This window comes from Nerophis ophidion, linkage group LG07 (genome assembly GCF_033978795.1).
Source record: "Nerophis ophidion isolate RoL-2023_Sa linkage group LG07, RoL_Noph_v1.0, whole genome shotgun sequence".
NCBI lineage: Eukaryota > Metazoa > Chordata > Actinopteri > Syngnathiformes > Syngnathidae > Nerophis > Nerophis ophidion.
Window position 1 is genome coordinate 39,862,617 of NC_084617.1, and position 24,480 is coordinate 39,887,096.

A 24,480-nucleotide genomic window follows, 5' to 3' on the forward strand; every position below is an offset into this window, starting at 1 on the left:
AGGCAAAGCTCTCAATTTACCGGTCGATCTACGTTCCCATCCTCACCTATGGTCATGAGCTTTGGGTCATGACCGAAAGGATAAGATCACGGGTACAAGCGGCCGAAATGAGTTTCCTCCGCCGTGTGGTGGGGCTCTCCCTTAGAGATAGGGTGAGAAGCTCTGCCATCCGGGAGGAACTCAAAGTAAAGCCGCTGCTCCTTCACATCGAGAGGAGCCAGATGAGGTGGTTCGGGCATCTGGTCAGGATGCCACCCGAACGCCTCCCTAGGGAGGTGTTTAGGGCACGTCCAACCGGTAGGAGGCCACGGGGAAGACCCAGGACACGTTGGGAAGACTATGTCTCCCGGCTGGCCTGGGAACGCCTCGGGATCCCCGGGGAAGAGCTAGACGAAGTGGCTGGGGAGAGGGAAGTCTGGGTTTCCCTGCTTAGGCTGTTGCCCCCGCGACCCGACCTCGGATAAGCGGAAGATGATGGATGGATGGATGGATGGTTTTCTGGTGCCATCTGGTGGTCGAAAGGCACAATTATACCAAAACAATATTTTAGTGTTTTCAAAGTTGCCCAGAATGAGATTCATTGGGTTTTCATGGAAAAAGGATTGTAATATACCAGGATTGCCGTCTTTTTAAAATAGTTGAAATGGGAGTCATCCATCCATCCATAATCTACGGCTTGTCCCTTTCGAGGTTTTGGGGGTGCTGGAGCCTATCTCAGCTGCATTCGGGCGGAAGGTGGGGTAACCCTGGACTTGTCGCCACAGTCAATGGGACCAAAATATTTCTTCAGACAATAGACTTTGTATTCCAACAACTTTGCAATAAAAAAATTTGCCATTTTATTAAAAAAATATTGTGGAAAAACTCCTAGGGCAAATTGGACCTTGCTGTTCAGTATCATGGCCACTGATTGGCTCAGCCTCAAACAGCCTTAGTAACACTAGCATGCTACCTTTTTTTTAGCGTATTTTGAGCGTTAGGGTTGCTCATTGGTTAATTAAAAAAAAAAACTAAATCAGAAGGTTGCCGACAGCCACAGCTGTTAATGCCATTCTATACATTCAATATTTCAATCAAATCCCATCAAAAGTGACAATCCCAACTCAGCAGTCGCCACCTGGTGGTCCTACAACATAACTGCAGCATCATTTCTCTAAGAAGCAAAGTGTGAAACATTTGCCTACCTGCTGAGTAGAAACTGTGAGCTGTGCGCCGTGTGCTGCGAGTGGCCCTCTGAGGGGCCTGGGCTGGGACTGGTGTTGCTGTTGTGGTTGGCGCTCAGGTTGGGGTTGGGGTTGGTCCCGGCCGAGTTGGCGTTGAGGATGGCGTTGACGGGGCCGCCCCCCCGCGTGGCGTTTCGCGCCGTCTCCAGCTGCTGCCGCGCCGCCTGAGCCTGCTGGCGCTCGAGCTGGAGTTGCATCTGGAGTTGCTGCAGCTGCGAGGCCGAGGGGCCTGAGCTAAGCTGGCCCCCCGCCGAGCGGCGTACGCCCGAAAGCTGGGATAGGAGCTCTGCAAGGAGAAGAATCAAATTAAAAGTTGTTTTTATTGTCCCGGCCTAAAATGTTGGTTTTAAACCTTCAGCTTGACAATCAATGAAACAATCTAATTTCATTGACAACCTGGTCTGGTGACGATAATGTCCTTTGGTTTTAAAAAAGAAAACAATTTAAACAAATTTGCTTGAACAAAAAAGAAACTAAAATAAAAAACTGTTATAAATAAACTAGCAATTAATGAAAATGAGTAAAATTAACTGTTAAAAGGTTAGTACTATTAGTGGACCAGCGGCACATACAAACATGTGTGCTTCACGGACTGTATCCCTTGCAGACTGTATCTGTAGGAACCAGAATATTAATAACAAAAGGAAACAACCCTTTTGTGTGAATGAGTGAGAATGGGGGAGGGAGGGTTTTTAGGTTGGTGCACTAATAACGGTAAGTGTATCTTATATTGATTAAATAATAATAATACAAAAAAAATTAAATTTTAGCTTGACTTGCTGAAATATTCAGGTGGACACAATTATGTATTTCAGCATGTGGAGAATTAAATTAGAGAAAATCAGTCGTCACCACATCATGCTTTAAATATTGCAGCTTTACCATATCGCAAAAAATATAAATATATATATTTTTTTAACTAACAAACGTACAGTTGTGATCAAAATTATTCAACCCCCACACAATTTTGGTGTTTTAGCAAGTTGGAAATTTATTCCGTATTTTGTTTATAGTCATATCAAATAAAGATGTGTCAAATAGACAAATGCAAATTAAATAGTAACACTGTATTTTACAAAATACCAAAAAAGGACATTTTTCTTAATATCTCATTGACACAATTATTCAACCCCCTAGTTACATGCATCTTTAGTACTTAGTAGAACACCTTTTGGCAGTAATTACATCCTTCAAATGTGATACATAACCGGACACAAGCTTCTTGCAACAATCTACAGGTATTTTAGCCCATTCCTCTTGGGCAAAGGCCTCCAGTTCATTCATATTCTTGGGCTTGCGTGCTGCAACTGCCTTCTTCAAGTCCCACCACAGGTTTTCTATAGGATTTAGGTCTGGTGACTGTGAAGGCCACTCTAGAGTCTTCCAGCCCTTCTTCTGCAACCACTCTGATGTTGATTTGGAGGTACGCTTGGGATCATTGTCCTGTTGGAAGGTCCAACGTCTCCCAAGCCTCAGCTTCGTCACTAACTTCATGACATTTGCAGCTAATATATCCTGGTAGGAAATAGAATTCATGATGCCTTGAACACGCTGGAGATTCCTGGTACCTGAGGCAGAGAAACAGCCACCAGCCCAAGAGCATGATTGACCCCCCCACCATGCTTAACAATAGGAAAGGTGTTCTCTTTGTAAGCTTCATTTTTTCTCCTCCAGACATAACGTTGATTCATAGGCCCAAAGAGTTTTAGTTTTGTCTCATCACTCCATAGAAGTTTCCCAAAATCTTTGGGGTTTGTCCAGATGATTTTTGGCATACTGGAGTCAATTTTTCTTGTGCCTGGTAGTCAGATGTGGGGTGCGCCTGGGAGTTCTGGCATGGAGGCCTTCCATCTTGTAGTGCGCGCCTTATTGTCTGGGACGAAACCTGCGTTCCCCCCTCTGCAATGTCCTGTTGTAGTTCCTCAGCTGTTACCCGGGGGTTTTTCACCACTCTACGCTTCAAATACCGGACAGCAGTTGCACACAGCATCCTCTTTCTACCACGCCCAGGTAGTGTTTCCACTGTGCCTTTAGCTTTAAACTTGCGAATTATGCTCCCAACTGTGTCTCTTGGAATGTGTAATGTCTTTCCTATTTTCTTTTATCCATAACCTTTCTTATGAAGAGAAATTACCTCCTCTCTTGACTTCTTTGACCACTCCCTGGACTTCACCATGTTGCAAATACACCATTGACCATCTACAAGAAGCTGAGCGTCACAGTCTTTTTCAATCAGTTTAATTGTTGCTCGTTATGGTTCTAATCACATCTACAGGTGTTTTCAACACCTGATTGAAAAGACCTTATTCAAATTTTGGTCTTAAGAGTTATGATCTTCAAGGGGTTGAATAATTTTTCAATGAGATATTAAGAGAAATGACACTGTTTGGTATGTTACAAAATATAATGTTGTAATTCAAGTTACATTTGTTTATTTAATGCATCTTTATTTGATATGACTATAAACAAAATATGGAATAAATGTCCAACTTGCTAAAACACCAAAATTGTGTGGGGGTTGAATAATTTTGATCCCAACTGTACATACTTTAGTGTTTACTGTCAATTCGGTACTATGAGCGGCTACTTTTTTCCTACACTTGGAACTCTGCGGCTTATAACACGGTGTGGCTTATTGATGGATTTTTCTTTGCTGACAGTCCTAATGCAAATAGTTTAAAACAAAAAAAAGGAAAAGGTGTTTGTGCTAGGGCGCCATCTTTTGGACAAGTTTGCTCATTGGAGGTGCTGCATTGCCATCCTGTTTTAGACTGAGCCTTCAACCAGAAGTAGAAGCCCTGTTACATATTTTAGCTGTCCATAGCGTTCCTACTGGTTTGGATTCTTCATACCAAGCAACAAGCAACTTTTGTAAGTTTTACAATACAACTTCAACAATTCCTATTTACTGAACCGTCCCAAGTGTGATGTCGGTAGGATTGTTTTCATGCATATTTGTACGTGCTGTTGGAATGTAATGAAGCTAGCGTCATTAGCATTAGCTAATATACTTAGTATTATTAACTTACAATGGCATTCTTTTTGTATTGTTTCAGTTTCACAAACTCCTCAGTAAATTCACCAACACGTCACCGTGGAGTTATTGAATCTGAAGAGCTAGCTTCCGTAGCTAGTGTGTCCATGACACTGACTTCGGTTTTGTTTGATCACCAGTTTTACTGCCATGTTACAGGCACTATTTGGAAACAATTAAGGTATGTAAATAAACATTTACTTACTGTGTAAATAACTCGTTTCACAACGTATATATCTGCGACCTATTGTCCAGTGCAGCTAATATTTGGAAAAAAAATATTCTACAGTTTAGTCGGTGGGGCTTACAACCCACTACACTCTATAGATCGTAAAACATGGGATGTAAGAATATGAAACTTCCATATTACAGATATGACCAAAATGATCACACTTATAACAAAGTTTTTTGTTATTTTTTAAAAATATAAATACAGTAAATAAATAGGTACACACTATACTTTCTTGGCCAAAGAAATATGTTCTATAATATTGTTCTGGCTATTAAGAAGACATATAATTTTTATTTGAGTGTTTATATATGTTAATCTTCTTCCATTTTATTTTGTAAAAGTTTGTCGTCTTTATTTTTATTTTTTTATAAATAAAATACCCTGTGTTTGGTGCGTCACATCCGGTTTATGTAACATCATACAAATGCACTTCCTGTTGCCATATTGTTTCAAGTATGGATTGATCTGTACGCGCCTGTATGTTTAATGTACACAAATATCTTAGTTTGCATAAGTTTAAAACAGTAAATGCCATCTTTTAAAGACAATCTACTAATGCAATCTACTAATAAAAGTTTCAATCAATCAATACCATTCAGGATAGCTAGCGCTAGCTTGTTTCTCCGCTAAATGACCAGTGTCACCGGTCCGTGACTTCATTCTTATCATGGTTTACAATAATTTTAATATAAAACGAGGAGTTTTACCACGATTTATCATTAAACAGTCGTATACGTATCACGCTGCAGTATTCGTCTTATTTTCTATTTAGTTGCAGAGATCCATAAAGATATTCTCCAAGCTACGCTATTGTTTCTGTGTTAAATGCGAAAAATGCTAACAACTACATGGTGACTACCACCAAGATACTCAAGTTGATCAACTTTTTGATGCACTTCGTCTTCAACCCGCCTCGTCAATAACACCTTTCCACAATAGTGAGACTTTGACGTGAGCGATTTCAAAAAACGAGCAATGAGACGTATCGCCACTTAATGCTAAGGAGGCGGCAATGCTAAGTGGAGATGTTGATGCAGCTCATCTTCACATGACATTGGTGAGATGACAGCTAAAACCCACTATGGAATGCTAACAACCCAGCTAACAATCAGTGCTGCGACTCTCATGCTGACCAAGATCTTACAAAACAACTTATGCTCGTGGTTTAAGCACATGGAAGCCCAGGTCTAACTTAGACGTATTATCCAGGATGTGATTAAATATTTTTACGTCGTGGCCATGTTGTAGTGGCCGGGTGACGACCATAGCGACGATGCTTGGAAGATCCTCCATGGTACCTGTGATCTACAGTTGAACACACTCAAAGTTACTATATTGGAGTGTAATGGTGACTCTATGGCTGTGACATCATGTGAATTATAATATTAATCCGACTTCGCGGACATTTCTTTGCCAGGGTCAGGCGGAGAACCAATTACATAAATTAATTAAACAAGGGACGACTGTAGTTAAAAATGCTCCCTGGAAAAAGAAGAGTTCATATCAACTCTTCTAACTAAATGAGGTGATTCCTAAAGGAATTACACGTAAATGTTCCCATGCTGAAGTTGAACTGAAATGCTGATAGAATGTAAGACCGGTTTGAATGTTGAAGAGTTTGAATTTCCAGGAAAACCGGAATTTGGTTCTGAACCTGGGAAAGTGTTAGTCTGAATGTCCAGAATGTATTGATGTTGGAATGGTTTGAAAAATGTGGAAGTTTAAAAAAATGGCCAGTTCATTTTGAATGGGGTAAATGTACCTAAAAACTGGGAATTCTAAGAAATCAGGAAGTTTTTTTTAGAATTGTTTGAAGGAGAGCACACAATTCCTGAACAGGCTGAATATTTTGAAGTTGAAACGGTTTAAAATAGATGAAAAATTTAGGAGTTGTGGAATTTTTTAAATGTCCCATTCATTTCAATAGGAATTTCATGAAAATGTGGGATTTCCGGGTAAAGCAGGATTTTTTTTGAAAATGTTAAGACTTGAATGTTCTCATTCAGTTGGTGTTGGAATTTTTCGAAACGGTCGAGAAATGTTGAAGTAGTAACAATTTTAATTGATAGATAGTGCTACGGAATTTTGGGAAAACCGGGAATTTTTCTTGTTCAAAAACAACTTTTTTTTTGTCCTAATTAAGAGCAATGATTTAATGGTGGAACGGTTGAAGTGGGTTTAAAAATGTGGATGGAGTAGTCCACAGAAAAAAGGGTGAAAATAGGGTTTGGAAAACTGTGAATTCTGTGAATTCCTGAAATGTTTTTAAACTTAGAAATATGATATTCAGAATGTGCAGGATGAGTGGAATGTGTTGAAAGTGGAATGGTTAGAATTGGTTTAAAAATGTGGAAATGGTGGAAGTTTGAAAAACGGCCAATTTTGAATGGTAAAAATGTCCCGGAAAACCTGGAATTCTAGGAATTTATCTATGGAAAGCCTAAACAGTTTGAAGTTGGAACGGTTGGAATCGGATGAAAAATGTGGAAGGTAGAGCGCACCAAAATCTGAAGAAGTAGAAGAATAAATAGACGAATTTTGGTGTAGAAAACCATTATGTGTGAATGCTTTGTAGCATTTACAAATAAACAAATTAACAGCATTGCTGCTTATGATCAAAGTATGTAAACTTGTGACTATGTCTGCAACTTGCTCAAAGTAACTGTTTTTAAACAGCAGCTAGCTTATGTACAACAACACTAAAATGGTTGCAAACTTTACATATGCAATGTTACTAACTAAACTAACTACTTTGATGGTCGTCCCAGCCAAACATGAGGCCATGTTATGGCACAGTTAGGAAGGCAAACTCCAGCCATTGAGGCGGATGAAAAGTAACCGGGGCAGCTGCAAAGCAGCACACACCTGCAATGGGGTCCATGGCCTCCCTGCTGTAGTTAGAGCTCTGAGAAGAGGTCTGATTGCTCGAGAGCCCCCCTGTGGTGTTGCTGGTGAAGTGCATGTTGGACCGCCGAGCCCGAGGACCTCCCAGTCCACGCCCGGGGTGGAACATCCGCCGCACGTGTCGCACACCGCTCGACTCGTCGTGGGAGTCAGTATTAAGGAAAGTAATCTACAGCAGGGGTGTCCAAACTTTTTCCAGCGAAGGCCACATTAATAAAAATTGGGTAACCACCTTGACACATTTTGTACATTAAAGATACTAAAACCAATCAATGTATGCTAAACTTCTGAACACACAATTTATATCTTAGCTTTGTTTTATCAGTAATAAAGCATCCATCCATTTTCTACCGCTTATTCCCTTTCGGGGTCGCGGGGGGCGCTGGCGCCTATCTCAGCTACAATCGGGCGGAAGGCGGGGTACACCCTGGACAAGTCGCCAGCTCATCGCAGGTAATAAAGCATATTCAATGTAATTTTGCCCTAAAGAAAGCATTTTTAAGCACAAAAATGGTCGAGAGAAGCAAAAATATCAATACTACAGCAGTATTGGCCACTCCATGATACTAAAACAATCACGCCGCGCTTTTCAGTATCGTGGCCACTGATTGGCTTAGCCTGACTGCTAACATTAGCATGCAAACTTGTTTATCCAAATTTTTAGCTGAACACCTCAGAGCCAAATAACCAAGTACTTGACACATGCTAACTTTTAGCACGCCAACTTTTTTTTTTTGCCAATTTTGAAGCCAAACGCCTGAGAGACACACACATATATACATATATATATAAACATATATACATACATACATATATATATATATATATATATATATATATATATATATATATATATATATATATATATATATATATATATATATATATACATATATATATATACATATATAAATACATATATATATATATATATATATATATATATGTATATACATATATAAATACATATATATATACACATATATATATATATATACATATACATATATATATACATATACATATATATATATACATATATATACATATACATATATATATACATATATATACACATATATATACATATATGCATATACATACATATATATACATATACACATATATATATACATATAAATACATATATATATACATATATATGTATACACATATATACACATATATATATATACACATATACACATATATATATATATATATACATATATATATACATCTATATACACATATGTATATATATACATATATATATATACATATATATACACATATATATATACATATATATATATATATATATATACATATACATACATATAAAATTGACCCTAGTGTGTGAATGTGAGTGTGAATGTTGTCTGTCTATCTGTGTTGGCCCTGCGATGAGGTGGCGACTTGTCCAGGGTGTACCCTGCCTTCCGCCCGATTGTAGCTGAGATAGGCGCCAGCGCCCCCCGTGACCCCGAAAGTGAATAAGCGGTAGAAAATGGATGGATGTACATACATATACATATATATATATATATATATATATATATAGGGTTGTGGGAAAAAATCGATTCGAATACAAATCGAATGCGTTGTGCGATTCAGAATAGATTCTCTTTTTTTTTTTTTAAGATTGATTTTTTTTTTTTTTATCAATCCAACAAATCATTACACAGCAATACCATAACAATGCAATCCAATTCCAAAACCAAACCTGACCCAGCAACACTCAGAACTGTAATAAACAGAGCAATTGAGAGGAGACACAAACACGACTCAGAACAAACCAAAAGTAGTGAAACAAAAATGAATATTATCAACAACAGTATCAATATTAGTTATAATTTCAGCACAGCAGTGATTAAAAATCCCTCATTTACATTATCATTAGACATTTATTAAAAACAAAAAAAGAAAAATAGTGTCACAGTGGCTTACACTTGCATCGCATCTCCTAAGCTTGACAACACAGTGCCCAATGTTTTCAGAAAGATAAAATAAGTCATATTTTTGGTTTGTTTAATAGTTAAAACATCCATCCATCCATTTTCTACCGCTTATTCCCTTTTGGGGTACATAATTGCAATCAGTTGATAAAACATTGTCCTTTAAAATTATAAAAGCTTTTTAAAAAAAAATCTACTACTCTGCTAGCATGTCAGCAGACTGGGGTAGATCCTGCTGACATATTATGTATTGAATGAATACAAAATTGTTTTGAATCGGAAAAATATAGTTTTTGAATCGAGAATCGAAAAAAATCGATATATTATCCAATCGGGACCCCAAGATTCGATATTGAATCGAATCGTGGGACACCCAAAGATTCGCAGCCCTAATATATATATATATATATATATATATTAGGGCTGCGAATCTTTGGGTGCATATATATATATATATATATATATATATTAGGGCTGCGAATCTTTGGGTGCCCCACGAGACACATGCTAACATTGCCATGCTAACTTTTTAGCAAATTTTGCAGCCAAACACCTCATAGTCCTATAATTCGGTACTTGACACATGCCAACTTTTTTTGTCAATTTTGCCACTGAAGACATACAACTTGGTACTTGACACATGCTAACATTACCATGCTAGGTACTTGACACATGCTGTTAACTTTTTACAGCCAGAAACCTCAGTCTATACCTTGGTACTTGACACATGATAGCATGCAAACATTACCACGCTAACTTTTTTAGCCAATTTCGCAGCCAAATGCCTCAGAGTCATATATCTCGGTACTTCACACACAATACCTTTTTTAGTCAATTTTGCCACTGGAGTCATACAACTTGGTACTTGACACATGCTAACGTTAGCATGCTAACTTTTTTAGCCATTTTCGCAGCCAAATTCCCCAGAGTCGTATAACTGGGTACTTGACACATGCTAACTTTTGTAGCCAATTTTGCAACTGAAGTCATATATATATGACCAAGGACTTGACACATGCCAACTCTTACCATGCTAACTTTTTTTTGCCAATTTTACATGCATACGCTTTGTAGTAAAACAATTTAGTACATGATGCATTCTAATTGTTAGCATTTTAAGTTCGGCTTACGCATTTCAGCATCTACACGCAATTTCTCCTGAAATTGCATATTCTATTTTTTTCATGCAGTGTTCTAATCCCGGATGTGTATATTTTGTCTTTAGAAACAATTCACAGCCTACTTTTATAGCTTTGTGTTTGGAAATGAAGCAGAAAACATGGGGTAGCATTTCTTGTAGCAGCCATTTGCACGGAAGAACACAGTAGCTCGGCTATTTTTACCTTTTTTTTTGGTTCTCCATCATAACACAATGTTTTGAAGTCATTTTTTCCCACCACAGCGTCTAATTCAAGTGCTTCTATAAACACTGCAGTCCCCAGAGATCTTTGTGTCGATGACAACGCCAAAACTTGCAAGGCTCACACACGGAATGTGCTGCAGCACTTGAGAAAACAACCGCTGCAGGCTTTAAAAGACATAAAAAAATGGCAGTTGTCATTTTGCAAATAAAGATGCATGTTCGGATGTGATGCAGCAAATTTAAACAATGACATAGCTTGCTCTTCAAATCTTTGTTGTGATGGAATTAAGTAGAGAAAACGGCCACCAATCAACATTGGACAATTTTCATGAAAAAGTACGAGATCACCATCGCCAATTAATGCTGATCATAAACACCATTCCACTCTTCCTGACTTTATTTATTTTTTGTCATCCGGCTGCGAAGGTAGCAGGTAACTGTGAGTCTGCGTACAAAGTGAGGAGCCACTCCACTAAGCTATTAATATTCACCTCCATTATGGAAAATATACTGTATTTCTTATTATCCTAAGTATCCTCATGTTGCAGCCAAACCCCTACATGGAATAAATTAATTTTTGTCCTCAAACTTTGACACACAATACCTCATAATGACAATGTGATCGTTTTTTAATAATTTTTTGCAAGCTTTCAATAGCGCTCACCTTATATAAATACATTGAAACATTTACACTTAATACATGCGAGAATAAGCCTAATATTCCGTCAAAGGTTCTTCTAGAATGAAAAGGATATCAAGTCTCTGGGTGCTCTGTGTTCAAGTGTTAGATGAGCAGCAAAATCGTCAGTCACGTGATTCGGGTCACCGCCTGGGAGCGCTGCACATATGGGACAGATCTGTGAGGCGAGAAGAAATCTTTAGGTTCAGCTGACGTCACACAATCATGAGAATTATAAGTGAAGGCAATAAGCTATACAATTATAGCTGTCTTTCTGTTGATGGATCACAACTTCTCATTTACATTTGTCCAAAGGCCACAAAATTTCTCAGCAGACATTAAGTGGAGACATTGATACAATACTAAATTACATCCAGGACCGGTGGCCGAAACAGATATAAATCCACCAACAATTGTCAACAGCCATGGAAGAGGAAGAAGGTTGCTAACAGTTGTAAAAACTTTAAGATGCCATTTTTTTTAACAGTTTCTCAGTCTGTATATAAAGTAACACCAAACATTCATAATTTTATTATGTATTTTTTATGATGGAATACTAAAAAAGGTTTGATCAAGTAGGGTTTTCCCTAAACTACCAAGATACCTGTGGTGGTGGGGGGCGTGGTCACCATGACGTCAGAGTACTTTACATTATGTGCTATGATTTTCTTGATAAAAGGCTCACTAAATGTGTACATATTTTTTAATCAAATATTTTGTTATTAGTTTCAACTTTTTTTTATAGCTTTGCCATATTTTCAATTGTTGCTGCTTTTTGTACAAAATACTTTGTCTAGATTTTTTCAAGGCTTAATGACTTTTTTTTATAATTAAAAAAACTAGCAACAAATCGAGCATCTTCTTTTGGTGTTATTATGAAATGTATTCATGTTTAGAGAATATACTTCTGTCCCTCCATGTTCCTGACTAAAGAGGCGGAAGCAAGCATGACGTCACACTTCTTAAAAGCCGCCACCGTCCTCTTAATATTTGCACATTTTGAAGATGATTGTCCGTGGGTATATCTGCAATAATTATATAAATATCACATCCACATCACAGACATGCTGACAGCGCTCCAGACAATGGCGTGCAGTTCTGTTTACATCAGGTTTCGGTAGAGCGGTTTTCGGTGATCAGGTTTTTTTTTCGATGGTCATGTTTTCGGCACATTACTTGTCAATAGTGAACAAATAATAGGATAATTAAATGGACTTTAAAGTATACATTGATACACAGTACAGGCAAAAAGTTTGGACACACCTTATTCAATGACTTTTTGTTATTTTCATCACTATATTGTAGATTGTCACTGAAAGCATCAACACTATGAATGAACACATGGTGTTATATACTTAACAAAAAAAGGTGAAATAACTGAAACGATGTTTTGTATTCTAGTTTCTTCAAATTAGCCACCCTTTGCTCTGATTACTGTTTTGCACACTCTTGGCATTCTCTTGATGAGGTTCAAGATGTAGTCACCTGAAATGATTTTCACTTCACAGGTGTCAGTTTTAATGCCTAGTCATGAAAATAAAGAAAACACATTGAAATTTAATAACTTTTTATCCAAGATGGCGCTACTGTAGTGACTGCTGCTGGCAGAAGCTCTGTGCTCTTGTGTCTTTCTTTTGTGTTTCCCTCTTGTTTTCATGTGTTATTATTTTGTGTGGACATCTGGATCTGCCTCCTGGGAGCCTTTTGGCCATGGAGACCAGCTGCTGGGTCTCTGCCACACCAGAGACGAGAGATGCAGATGAAGAGACAGGGCTGCGGAGCTAGCACTGAGCGCTGGGAAGGACAGGCTTCACAGTGTCTTGGCTGAATGAGCAGGTATCGGAAACTTAGTCTCCTTAGACGCATCCTCGCTCATCCATGCAGACTGGCCGAGTTAGTGGGCGGCCAAGAGTGAAGACGGCTCTCTTGGTTGCTTTGTTGGGTCTGCTTCTGTCTCCTTCCACCCCAGCAGACGACGGCGTGGAACACCGCAGAGGCCACCACAGTGTATAGGTTTCTTTTACTTTTTATTCATAGCTGTATTTAGAAGTGACTGGTTGCATCAGCTCTGCTCTTTTAATGTCTTTGATGTCCTTTGTGTTTTTTGATGTTTCCTTCTAGAGGGATGTGTGCTTTGCCTATGAGTTGTTTTTTTGGCCGCAGTCTGGACCCCCTCTCCAGGGGCCCAGGCTTAGACCGTCTTTTTGATTCCCCCCCCATTGTTTGCCTGTATCTAACCTTTTTGTGAGGGGCACCAGAAGTTGGCAGACTCGTCAGCGATCCTGTTCTGTCTCCCTGTAAAGTTTGTCTAATCTTGAATGGGATTGTGCTGAAAATTTTCATTTCCCCTCGGGGATTGATAAAGTATTTCTGATTCTAATTCTGAAAAGAGAGCAAGTGTTGTTGAGTGTCGGGGGAAGTGCAGACTCACGAGATGAAAGTGTTTGAACGGGGGGTAAAACCTGTTGGAATTGTGGCGTTGTTTATCATAAGATTGGTAATAAAAGTAAAAAATCACATCCGACTTTCATTTGTTTTCAAGTGAAAAAAAATACCTTATTTTCAAGGTGTTGTGGTAATAAAAATGCTGTGGTGGTGCGCCACATTCAATGACATTAGTAATTGTGGGCACATGGGCTCTGCATGCTGGAGCGCTTGTATCAGCGCAGATTTTAAATGGAGGCTGATATAATCTCATAGTATTATTAATTAACCATAATAATATCTAATATTATTATTATTTAAAAAATAAATTTCCAACCATAACATCTTAAAAGCACTTAATACATTAACAAAATTATTATTATAATTCCTAGACTTAAAATACTGGTCAAAACTGTCCAAAGATGTATTGCACCAATAAATGGGAGGATGTTTGCATTTTATGAAATGTAATGTATGACACAATAAGCACACACTGTGGCGGGCACTAGGACAATGCTCACACCCAGCAGAAGGGGTGTGGTTTGTTCTCCTGGGGAGACACTTTAAAAGTGCATGTTGTGTTGTGTTTGTCAGTATTTTCATGTTGGCAGTCTACAATAAAGACCTGAAAGAAACAACCATGTGTTTCTTGCATTTGCCACATTGGTGACCCCGACAATGTTTCGCGCAGAAGAGGTGTCTTCATCGGCCATGTTGCCCCATCTCCAGCAACCTGTGACTCCATCTACCTGCATGCTTCCGGAGTTCTGGCGGAGCGACCCAGCCTCATGGTTTCAGCACGTCGAGTCTCTCTTCAACATGCGAGGGATAACCGGCGACGACTCCCGGTATCACTTGGTTGTGACATCACTCGACCAGGCAACCACTCGCCGCGCGATGCAGCTTTTGCGAAACCCTCCACAGAGCGGCAAGTACCCCGCCCCCCGCGCGCTGCCCACCTCTTGCAGCCTCTTTATGGTGCCCTACGTAACAAAAAAGCTAGCGATTCCCTCGAATGGACTCCTCAGCAGGTCCAAGCTTTTCGGAGGGCTAAATCCGCACTCGCCCTCCCTGTTTCCACGGCGTCCGTGGTTTTGAAGACGGATGCGTCTGATGTCGCCGTGGGTGCTGTGGTTGAGCAGCGGGTGGCGAATGTGTGGCAGCCTCTGGCATTCTTCAGTCGCAAACTGCGAGATAACGAGCGGAAGTACAGCGTATTTGACCGAGAATTGTTAGCACTGTATCTCGCAACACGCCATTTTCGTTTTCTGTTGGAGGGTCGATCTTTTACGGCTTTTGTTGACCACAAACCCCTGACGTTTGCCATGTGAAAGGTCACGGAGCCTTGGTCAGCCCGTCAGCAGCGTCACTTGTCCGAGTTCACTACAGACATTCAGCATGTGGCCGGTAACGCCAACCCTGTGGCTGACTGTCTCTCACGCGTACTCGTGTGCCCCGTGCAGCTCGGTTTAAATTTTTCGGGAATGGCCGCTGACCAGCCCGACGACCCCGGCATCCGCGCACTCAAAGCTGAAGGTACGGCGCTTGTGCTCAAGGAGTTGGTGGTGCAGGACAGCGGTCCCGCCCTCCTTTGTAATGTGTCCACTGGCCGCCCTCGGCCTGTCGTTCCGGTAGACTGGCGCCGACGGTTTTTTGACGCAATACACTCCCTGTCGCACCCTGGCGTTCGGGCTTCCAACAAGTTAGTTGGTGCCAAGTTTGTTTGGGCTGGCCTTAGGAAGGATGTTAGGCAGTGGGCTGCCGCATGCGTGGCATGTCAGAGCACCAAGGTCCACCGGCACACTAAGGCGCCCCTCGAACCATTTACGATTCCGGTCAGGCGGTTTGACCACGTGCATGTGGACTTGGTTGGCCGCCTCCCTCCGTCGCAGGGTTATACACACTTGCTAACGATAGTAGATCGTACCACCAGATGGCCTGAAGCGGTTCCTCTTTCCTCCACTGCCTCTGTAGACGTTGCCCATGCGTTTCTGTCGGACTGGGTTGCGCGTTTTGGCACGCCATCCGATATCACCTCGGACAGGGTATCCCAATTCGTGTCGGAGCTTTGGTCAGCGTTGGCGCAGTCATTGGGTGTACAGGTGCACCGTACTACAGCCTACCATCCCCAAGCTAACGGCTTATGTGAACGTTTTCACCGGTCGCTTAAGGCGGCTTTGCGTGCGGCGCTCTTGGATAGCAATTGAGTTGACCGTTTACCTTGGGTTATGCTCGGCTTGCGCTCGGCCCCTAAAGAGGATCTCGCTGCGGCCCCCGCTGAATTGGTGTTCGGTCAACCACTCCGCGTTCCGGGTGAATTTTTACCTGAGGGTGGTGCCCCGCGATCGTTTCCCTTTTGGCCGTGGGAGTCCTTGGCTCCTGGCCCGGTCCACCACTGTTTACCTAAATCTTTTGTGCCATCGGAGCTTAAAAATGCCCGTTTTGTTTTTGTTCGTCACGATGCCCACCATTCGCCCCTCCAACTCCCTTACGATGGCCCATTTAGGGTGCTGGAACACGGTCCTAAAATCTTTGTGCTGGAAATAGGCGGGCGCAGGGAATGCTTTTCCAAAGACAGGCTTAAACCGGCGCATTGTGTTGCGGGTGAAGAAGTACTGCCAGGCCAAGTTCCCCGCCGAGGTCACCCTCCAAATCCTGTTAGGGTTGGTTGTCCTTCGCCTCCACCGGGCCCTGTTATTTGTTCTTCCCCACAGGCTACACCCGCTCCCCCGCGGGATAGACATTTTACCCGTTACGGCAGACGAGTGAGGCCCCCGGTAATGTTTTCCCCATAACTTGCTGTCTGGGTGTTCGGGGGGGTGGCTGTGTGGCGGTACTAGGACCATGCTCACACCCAGCAGAAGGGGTGTGGTTTGTTCTCCTGGGGAGACACTTTAAAAGTGCATGTTGTGTTGTTTGTCAGTATTCTCATGTTGGCAGTCTACAATAAAGACCTGAAAGAAACAACCCTGTGTTTCTTGCATTTGCCACAACACTCTATTTTGGCAGAATAAGTGTAAATGTAAAAAACGGAATTCCAAAAAGTTGAAACAGAAAAACTTAATTTTTTAGATTTTTAATTGCTATTACTATTTTTAATTTATTGTTGTTACTATTATTATTTACTTGTTTATATGTTCTTTTAAATTATATTTAAAGTTGAGTTTTGGTTGTGCAATAAATACCTATGCTTTGTTTATCAAGATTTCAATAATAATCAAAATAATCGTGATAGTTATTTTTGCCATAATCGTCCGGCCCTTGCATCAGGTCAGTGTTTTTTTCATACCTTCCTTCATTCCTTGACTAATTTCACTTAAACAAACCTTTTCAAACATTCAACACTACAAAATAATAAAAGCATAGATGTACTATGATTTGTGCTGATATCTTGTCAAATTAATATCGGTATCAGCCAACACTCAAGGCTCCAGTACCGGTAACTTACAAAAAGTGAAGATGTTGTATTCAGCTGTCCAGCCACTCACATCAATGAGCAGTTTTCAGTAAAATTATGTTTCATAATTACGTTGATGTTTGGCGGCCATTTGGTGTGAAATGGTTTTATTATTTGTTTAGGATACACTTAGTTTCTAATTTGCTGCCAAGTAACACTTGCTCAAATGTCCATTCTTAATGAGCAGCACAGCTCTCTCAAATGCTGTGTTTAAACAATAATATGGAAGGCAGCTTTCCATGTTTGCATTTATAGCTTGCGTCTATGAAAAGGATCCTGTTTGACTTTAGTGTAACTTTTCCACTGTTCATTCAGAAGATGACCTCAGAGAAGACGTGTCCAATCGTGACATAACAGCGTTGGCGATGATGGTGTGAGGAAAAAGGTGTTAGCATGTACGTACCACTTCGGTGGAGGTCTCAGTGTGCTCTGCAGCCACGTGCTCCTGCAGGGACATCTCCGTATAGCCCATCCTGCCACAGTAGGGACAGGTGAAGGCCTGTGGCTGCTCCACCGAGAAGGCTTCTCCGCCGTAATACAGGTCTGCAACCAAGAGAGGGCGTCGTTTTCAGAGGCACTCGGTTTATTGATCAAAAAAAGTATTACCGCCGAGGGCACATGTAAAGAGAGAATGCCAAGAGTGGGCCAAGCAGTAGCTATTTTGAATTAACTATAATATAAAACATGTTTTCAGTTATTTCCCCTTTTTTGTTAAGTACATAACTCCACATGTTCATGCATAGGTTGAAGCTTTCAGTGACAATCTGCAATATAAATAGTCGTGAAAATAAAGAAAACACATTGAAATGAGGTGTGTCCAAACTTCTGGCTTTCAAGACAATATGAGAATTCATCCCAAACGCGCCCAAGGATGTCACGATACACTGCGCTGATTGCTGCTGTTATTTGATCTTTCCTGTCAGATATGTGCTGGCAACGGTGGAACATAAACGTTGTCTTTAATATACCCCCACAGAAAAAGGTCACACACAGTTAGGTCCGGGGATTTGGCAGGCCAAGCGCAGAGAGTGAGGTTTTTAGCACTTCTACCAATCCACCGCCGAGGCACGCTTTCATTCAGATAAGTTCAAACCTCAACGTGCCTCAAGGTGGGCTGTGCTCCATCTTGTTGAAAAACAAAGTAATTTGAATCTGCTTGAAGTAAATAGAATAGCCAGTTTTGGAGCATTCCGGGCTAGGTTTGTCCTGTAAGGGTGTTTTATTTAACGAAAAAGGGACCACACACCCTGTTTTGAAACACAGCACAGAAGATATTCACTTTCGGGGAATCTCTTTGATGTTCAATTGTTTCATGTGGGTGACTTGTTCCCCAAATGCGCACATTGTGACGATTGACTTTGCCACACAAATGGAAAGTCGCTTCATCGCTAAAAACTGGACGTGAAAAGAGACTCAACTTTTCCAGCATTGACTCACAGTCGTTAATGGTAAGTGCTTGGACAAGGCTAAATTTGTATGGTTTCATATGTAATCATCTTTTTAACACGCCAGACAGCGGTTTGAGGGATCATAAGTTTACGACTTGGTCAATGTGTAGACATGGGCGTGCTCCCCTCAAACGCATCGTGAATCTCCACATGCTCTTTTGAAACACGTGGTCTTCCAGGTCTCCTTTACACAGGCAGCCAGTCTCTTTGAACTGTTTAACCCACTGTCGAATGCTCCCATTTGGGGTGGATCTATGCCAAATTCTGTTCTAAAAGCACGATGCACCATGACAATGCCATTTGTTTTCGCAAACTTAAGCACACATTATTTACTTTTTACTTTTTTTAAATTGATCTTAACTCTGTACACTGCAGCTGGAATTTTAATTTTCCTGAAGGAACTCTCCTGAAAGAATCAATAAAGTACTATCCATCTATCTATCTACACAAAATGCCTTCTGTTGAGGAGTCCCCATTTTGAGGGTAAATAAACACGTGGTCTTCCTACCTTGGAAAGGCGCCGAAAGGATTACATAACCACAACGGTGAAATTGGAACACAATAAAACTTTGATAACTCCTGTATCAAACAACCATCGATTCAGTCTACTACAATGCTTTAGAACGGAATAAATACGTATTCTTTTTGAATCACCAATATACTGTATGTGTGTACCCCAATAAGACTTTTTCCACTTCCAATACTGGTATTGGAGCCCTGCGTATCACTGATACGGATATTAACCTGATACCATATCAGCAGGAATCATACATACCTTAGCAGGAATCATACATGCCTGAATTGTTTTGTACTGTGGAAGGTTTGATAAAATGAGTAAAACGGAGAACAATGGTCGATATAAAAAAAAAGTAAATATTCATTATTAACTGTCTGGAATGGACCTATGTTGTCTTTAAGTTTAAGTGGATTCATAATTTTTTTTTTCTTCAACACCAAGTGTTCACAATAATTCATTAAAATTAAGTTCATGATGCGGACACGTTTGTTTCTGGATACTTTCTAATACGCTTCTGACTTGAAGACTTTGTATGTGTAAGTAATATGTAACTATAACTATTTGATAATTGTTTATAGTGACAAATGCAGGGTTCGAATTTAACCACAGCAACCGTGGCAAATCCGGCAACCACCCTTGTCACTTGTCGTAATGCCCTAAAAATTTGACCAGCATCGACGCCAAGAACATGCCGTGACCGGCATGGACTTCTCACTTGTTAATGGACAATTGCAACGTAATTGTTTCATCGAATGAATTGATAAAAACACCCCGACATTACTTTCTTTCTTAAATGTTCAACTGTTTAAGACATGGCAAAAATAACGTTAACGGGTATAAACAACATGGGCGCAGCCATTTTGGAAGCGTGTGTCAAAGGTTAACCAACAACAAAAAAAGATGAGTTGTTCAGAGATTTTCCGAGAGATACACTAGTTGCGTCAGGGTCTGGAAGGACGTCAGATGTTCTGTGAATTTAGGTAAGGCAGCTCTCAAAATGCAGAGTAAGGAACGAATCAAAAAAAGAAAAACAATTACAGGCTCTTGGGAAATGTAGCAATGTAGCAAACTACACAACTTCTTTAGGTAGGTTAATTTCATAGTTTAAATGGAGTGCTAAATTACTCGATCGTTTGCCCTCAAAATTCAGCGTAGACCTGTCAATGTTGTTTATGTGCTCTATCGTGAATGTTTATTTTGATATGTGGCTGTCAACGACCACTTGTGAATTGTTTTCCTGTTTTGTAAACGTTGAACATAAGTCGCTGATGTAAACAATAATGGAATGAAAATTGCATTGCGTTTTATATATTCATTTATACACAACTTCACTAAAGTTTACTACAAGTTTGCATCATATAGTGTATGACCTTTCTATTTCAATTTATTGATATTTGTGCCCTAAAAAATGAGCCCTACTTTAAGGCAACAGTTGCCTTGATCTTAAAAAGTTAAAATTTGAGTCCTGCAAATGTGCTGTTTTGGACTGCAATATTGGACACTTATTACGTATGCTCAGCTGTTGTGTAGATGCTAGTTTAGCCTGGCCCTATAGCCTTTTTAGCTATCTTTTGTATATGACTTGACTAAAACAGAAGCAAGAACAAACCTTTTGTGCTTATTGAAGGACATTTAATTAGGACAAGTAAACACGCTGCAGGACTGCTTGTATCGGAGCCTTATATCAGAAAGTTTAGAAACAAGCTCGGACAATCCAATACTTGTTTTTGCTGATATCAGACCAATATCGGGTCGGAACACCCCTAATTTTGTAAACGTTAACAGATAGATAGAAATGCTTTAAATTGTTCCGATTAGATTTTCCTATCAAATCACATGCAAAACAGCCACAATAACACAAGCAAATAAGTAGCTCCACTGCAGACTTGTACCTTGCCGTATTTGATTTTTTTTTTCTTTAAAAACAGCATGTTGCTACTTCTCCTGAACTCTAAACATGTTAGCTCCACCATGATTCCCATCTCTCATCATTCTTGACAGCCTGGGCGACAAAATTATACCAATATACAGGGTGATTCAAAACTAATACGCAAAAATCATCACACATTTATTCAGTTTCAAAGCATTGTAATAGACTGAATCAATTCTCATTTGATACAGGAGTTATCCAAGTTTTATTGTGTTACAAACGGCCTCCTTGAATACTAATAATCGGTATGGGCCAATCTGTAGTCCACTTTCTGTCAAACAATTGTGAGACGTGCAGGACAGTGGAAGAGGCACTCACCAAAGTCGACACGGGTTAGTATACACTGCATGGGATGCTCCGTGGTGTGTCTGGTGGTAGTGGCGCCGCTCTCGTAGCACGATGCGCACAGGTCGTAGTCGTAGCAGATCAAACATTTGTAGCGTCGCCCTCGGAAGTTGCCTTTTAAACACGCGTCACAGCTCACGCCTAACAAAAAAAAGACAAGGTGAGACAGAGACCTCAGTTTTGTGGATTTATGACAACTTAATGAAATAACTCAGATTTTTGTCATAACAGCAGCAGTCTTACTTACCCGGAGTACCGTCTGAAAAATATATTTAAAGTAGCACTACTTTTTCCCACAACATCTTGCACACTTATATGTCAGGACAATTCTGTTTTGTTTAATACATTTATATATTTTTAATCAGAAATCATCATTAAATCATAAATACTTTATTAATGCCCAAGGGGAAATTACAATTTTCAGCACAATCCCATTCACGATCAGACAAACATTACAAGGAGACAGAACCGGATCAAACATTACAGGGAGACAGAACAGGATCGCTGACGGGTCTGCCAACTTCCGGCGCCCCTTACAAAAAAGGTGAGATACAACAAACAATGGGTGGTGGTGGTGGGGGGGTGAGAAGAAAAAAATAAAATCGGTCTAAGTCTGGGACCATGGAGAGGGGGTCCAGACAAAGAGGGAAAAAACAACTCATAGCCATAGCACACATCCCTCTTACATGTGAGGGAAACATCAAACATCAGAGAACACAAAAGACATTATAGACAAAAAAAAAGCGTTGATGCAACCAGCCACTTCTACATACAGCTATGAATAAAAAATAAAAGAAACATATACACTCTGGTGGCCTCTGTGGTGTTCCACGGACAGAGACAGGAGCAGACCCAACAAAGAAACCAAGAGAGCCGATTCCACTCTCGACCGCCCACTAACTCTCGGCCAGTATTCAGTCCGCATGGATAAGCAAGGATGCGTCTAAGGAGACTGAGGTGTCCGATACCTGCTTATTCAGCCAAGACACTGAAGCTTGTCCGTTCCGGCGCTCATTACTAGCTCCGCAGCCCTGCCTCTTCATCCGCATCTCTCGTCTCGTCCGTCCAAACGGACTCTGGTGTGGCAGAGACCCAGCAGCTGGTGTCCGTGGCCAAAAGGCTCCAGGGAAGCAGATCCAGAAGTCCACAAAAAAACACTGCAGAAGTCACGAAAGTGCCACCCCTCGTCACACAGTCCCAAAGGGTCCCGAATCAAAAGGCAAAAAAACAATAAATTAAATAAAATAAAAAAATTTAAAATTTAATATTATTTTTATATATATATATATATATATATATATATATATATATATAGGCCCCGCGATGAGGTGGCTACTTCTCCAGGGTATACTCCGCCTTCCGCCCGACTGTAGGCACCATCGCCCCTCGCGACCCCAAAGGGAATAAGCGGTAGAAAATGTATGTATGTATGTATGTATGTATGTATATATGTATATATATATATATATATATATATATATATATATATATATATATATATATATATATATATATATATATATATATATATATATATATATATATATATATATATATATATATATATATATATATATACATACATACATACATACATACATATATATATAGGCCCTGCGATGAGGTGCACCTTGTCCAGGGTGTATGTACCCCCCGCAACCCCAAAGCGGTAGAAAATGTGTGTGTGTGTGTGTGTGTATATATATATATATATATATATATATATAGATATATATATATATATATATATATATATATATATATATATATATATATATATAAATATCTCTTTTTAAAATTTACTACAAAACTTTTTCCACTGAGGGTCGCACACAGAAACATGAAAAATGTAAGGGTATATTCTTTTCCTTAAATGAAAACTGCACTTTGGGGGAATTTTGCCCATCATATGTGAGGCAAGACCACACCTCTTTCGCATGTCTGTGCGTTTTAGAAGGTAATAAAAAAAGTGCTAGCATGAGGCAGTTAACAATGATTCACATATTCTGCCTGTAGAGCCCTGTAAAAAATACTCCAACAAGGTTTTATGTACATGCTGTGTGTATGTAGTAGCAAGCACATTCATGTAATATTGACGGTATTTTACTCATTTTAGGAATTACTGCATTGATTTCAAAGGGCGCATAGCATCGAGCGCTATTTCCCTCAACAGCAGCATAGAGAGTGTGTTGTGTTTGCTACCACTAATAATGGCGGACTTTGAACGCCAACAAAAAATACTTCGGGACAAACGATGATCCAGAACCTTATCTTTTTGAGCCTGAACATATGGAAGATGAGCTACGTACAAGTTTTAGAAGCTGTGCGCAAAGGAGGCCCACCTATAGTGAAAGTAAGGATGTAAGAGTAAACGGTATTAATTCAAGTTGAGGGAAATAATCAAGTTTGAGATGAATCACAATTCAGACAAAGACGATTATACAATCCATTAGTAAACGTCAATAATCGTTTTATTTTTTATAAGGAAAGTATTGCAGACAGTTCTGCAGCGAGACACCTCACCGAGAGAGCCGAGCAGCCCCTTAATTTTAGGGCGCTTATGTTTCAGTTATGCACACATTTGTATAATTAATAAATGTGATAACTTTTCCTTATTGCAAATCAACTGTTTTTTTAAAGTTGCTATTGATTAATAGGAGCATATGAACAGGAAGCATTGGATTTCTTCTTTCGTGGTGTGAAAAAAAATGTGTGTCTATTAACAAATGTTGACTTTACAAATCAAATAGTTTGTACACTATCAAATCTTATTGAATCGTTCCGTTTTTTTAAATATATTGCATCATAACCCATGTATTTAGATGCATATTGAATCCCTTAAAATTGTATTGCGTTTCTACAGTTTACGCCAAAATATATTATTAAATTAACATGATTCCTATATGTATGTGCAATTTCATGTGTATTTTCATGTAATTTTTGAGTATCTAGTTGACAGAAAAGCG

General features: G+C 39.8%; 1 protein-coding gene across 2 annotated transcripts in view; it reads right to left on the reverse strand.

Moving 5' to 3' along the window:
- The window catches only part of LOC133556335 (E3 ubiquitin-protein ligase KCMF1-like), a 36,780-nt gene that overhangs the window by 7,535 nt on the left and 4,765 nt on the right, over positions 1 to 24,480 (reverse strand). For both annotated transcript variants that reach the window (XM_061906157.1, XM_061906156.1), the window contains exons 2-6: positions 21,488 to 21,655; positions 17,678 to 17,817; positions 11,470 to 11,571; positions 7,355 to 7,535; positions 1,185 to 1,509 (exon numbers count right to left, since the gene is read on the reverse strand). In XM_061906157.1, the coding sequence (XP_061762141.1) occupies positions 1,185 to 1,509; positions 7,355 to 7,535; positions 11,470 to 11,571; positions 17,678 to 17,817; positions 21,488 to 21,655 (916 nt within the window). The remainder of the gene's footprint in view (positions 1 to 1,184; positions 1,510 to 7,354; positions 7,536 to 11,469; positions 11,572 to 17,677; positions 17,818 to 21,487; positions 21,656 to 24,480) is intronic.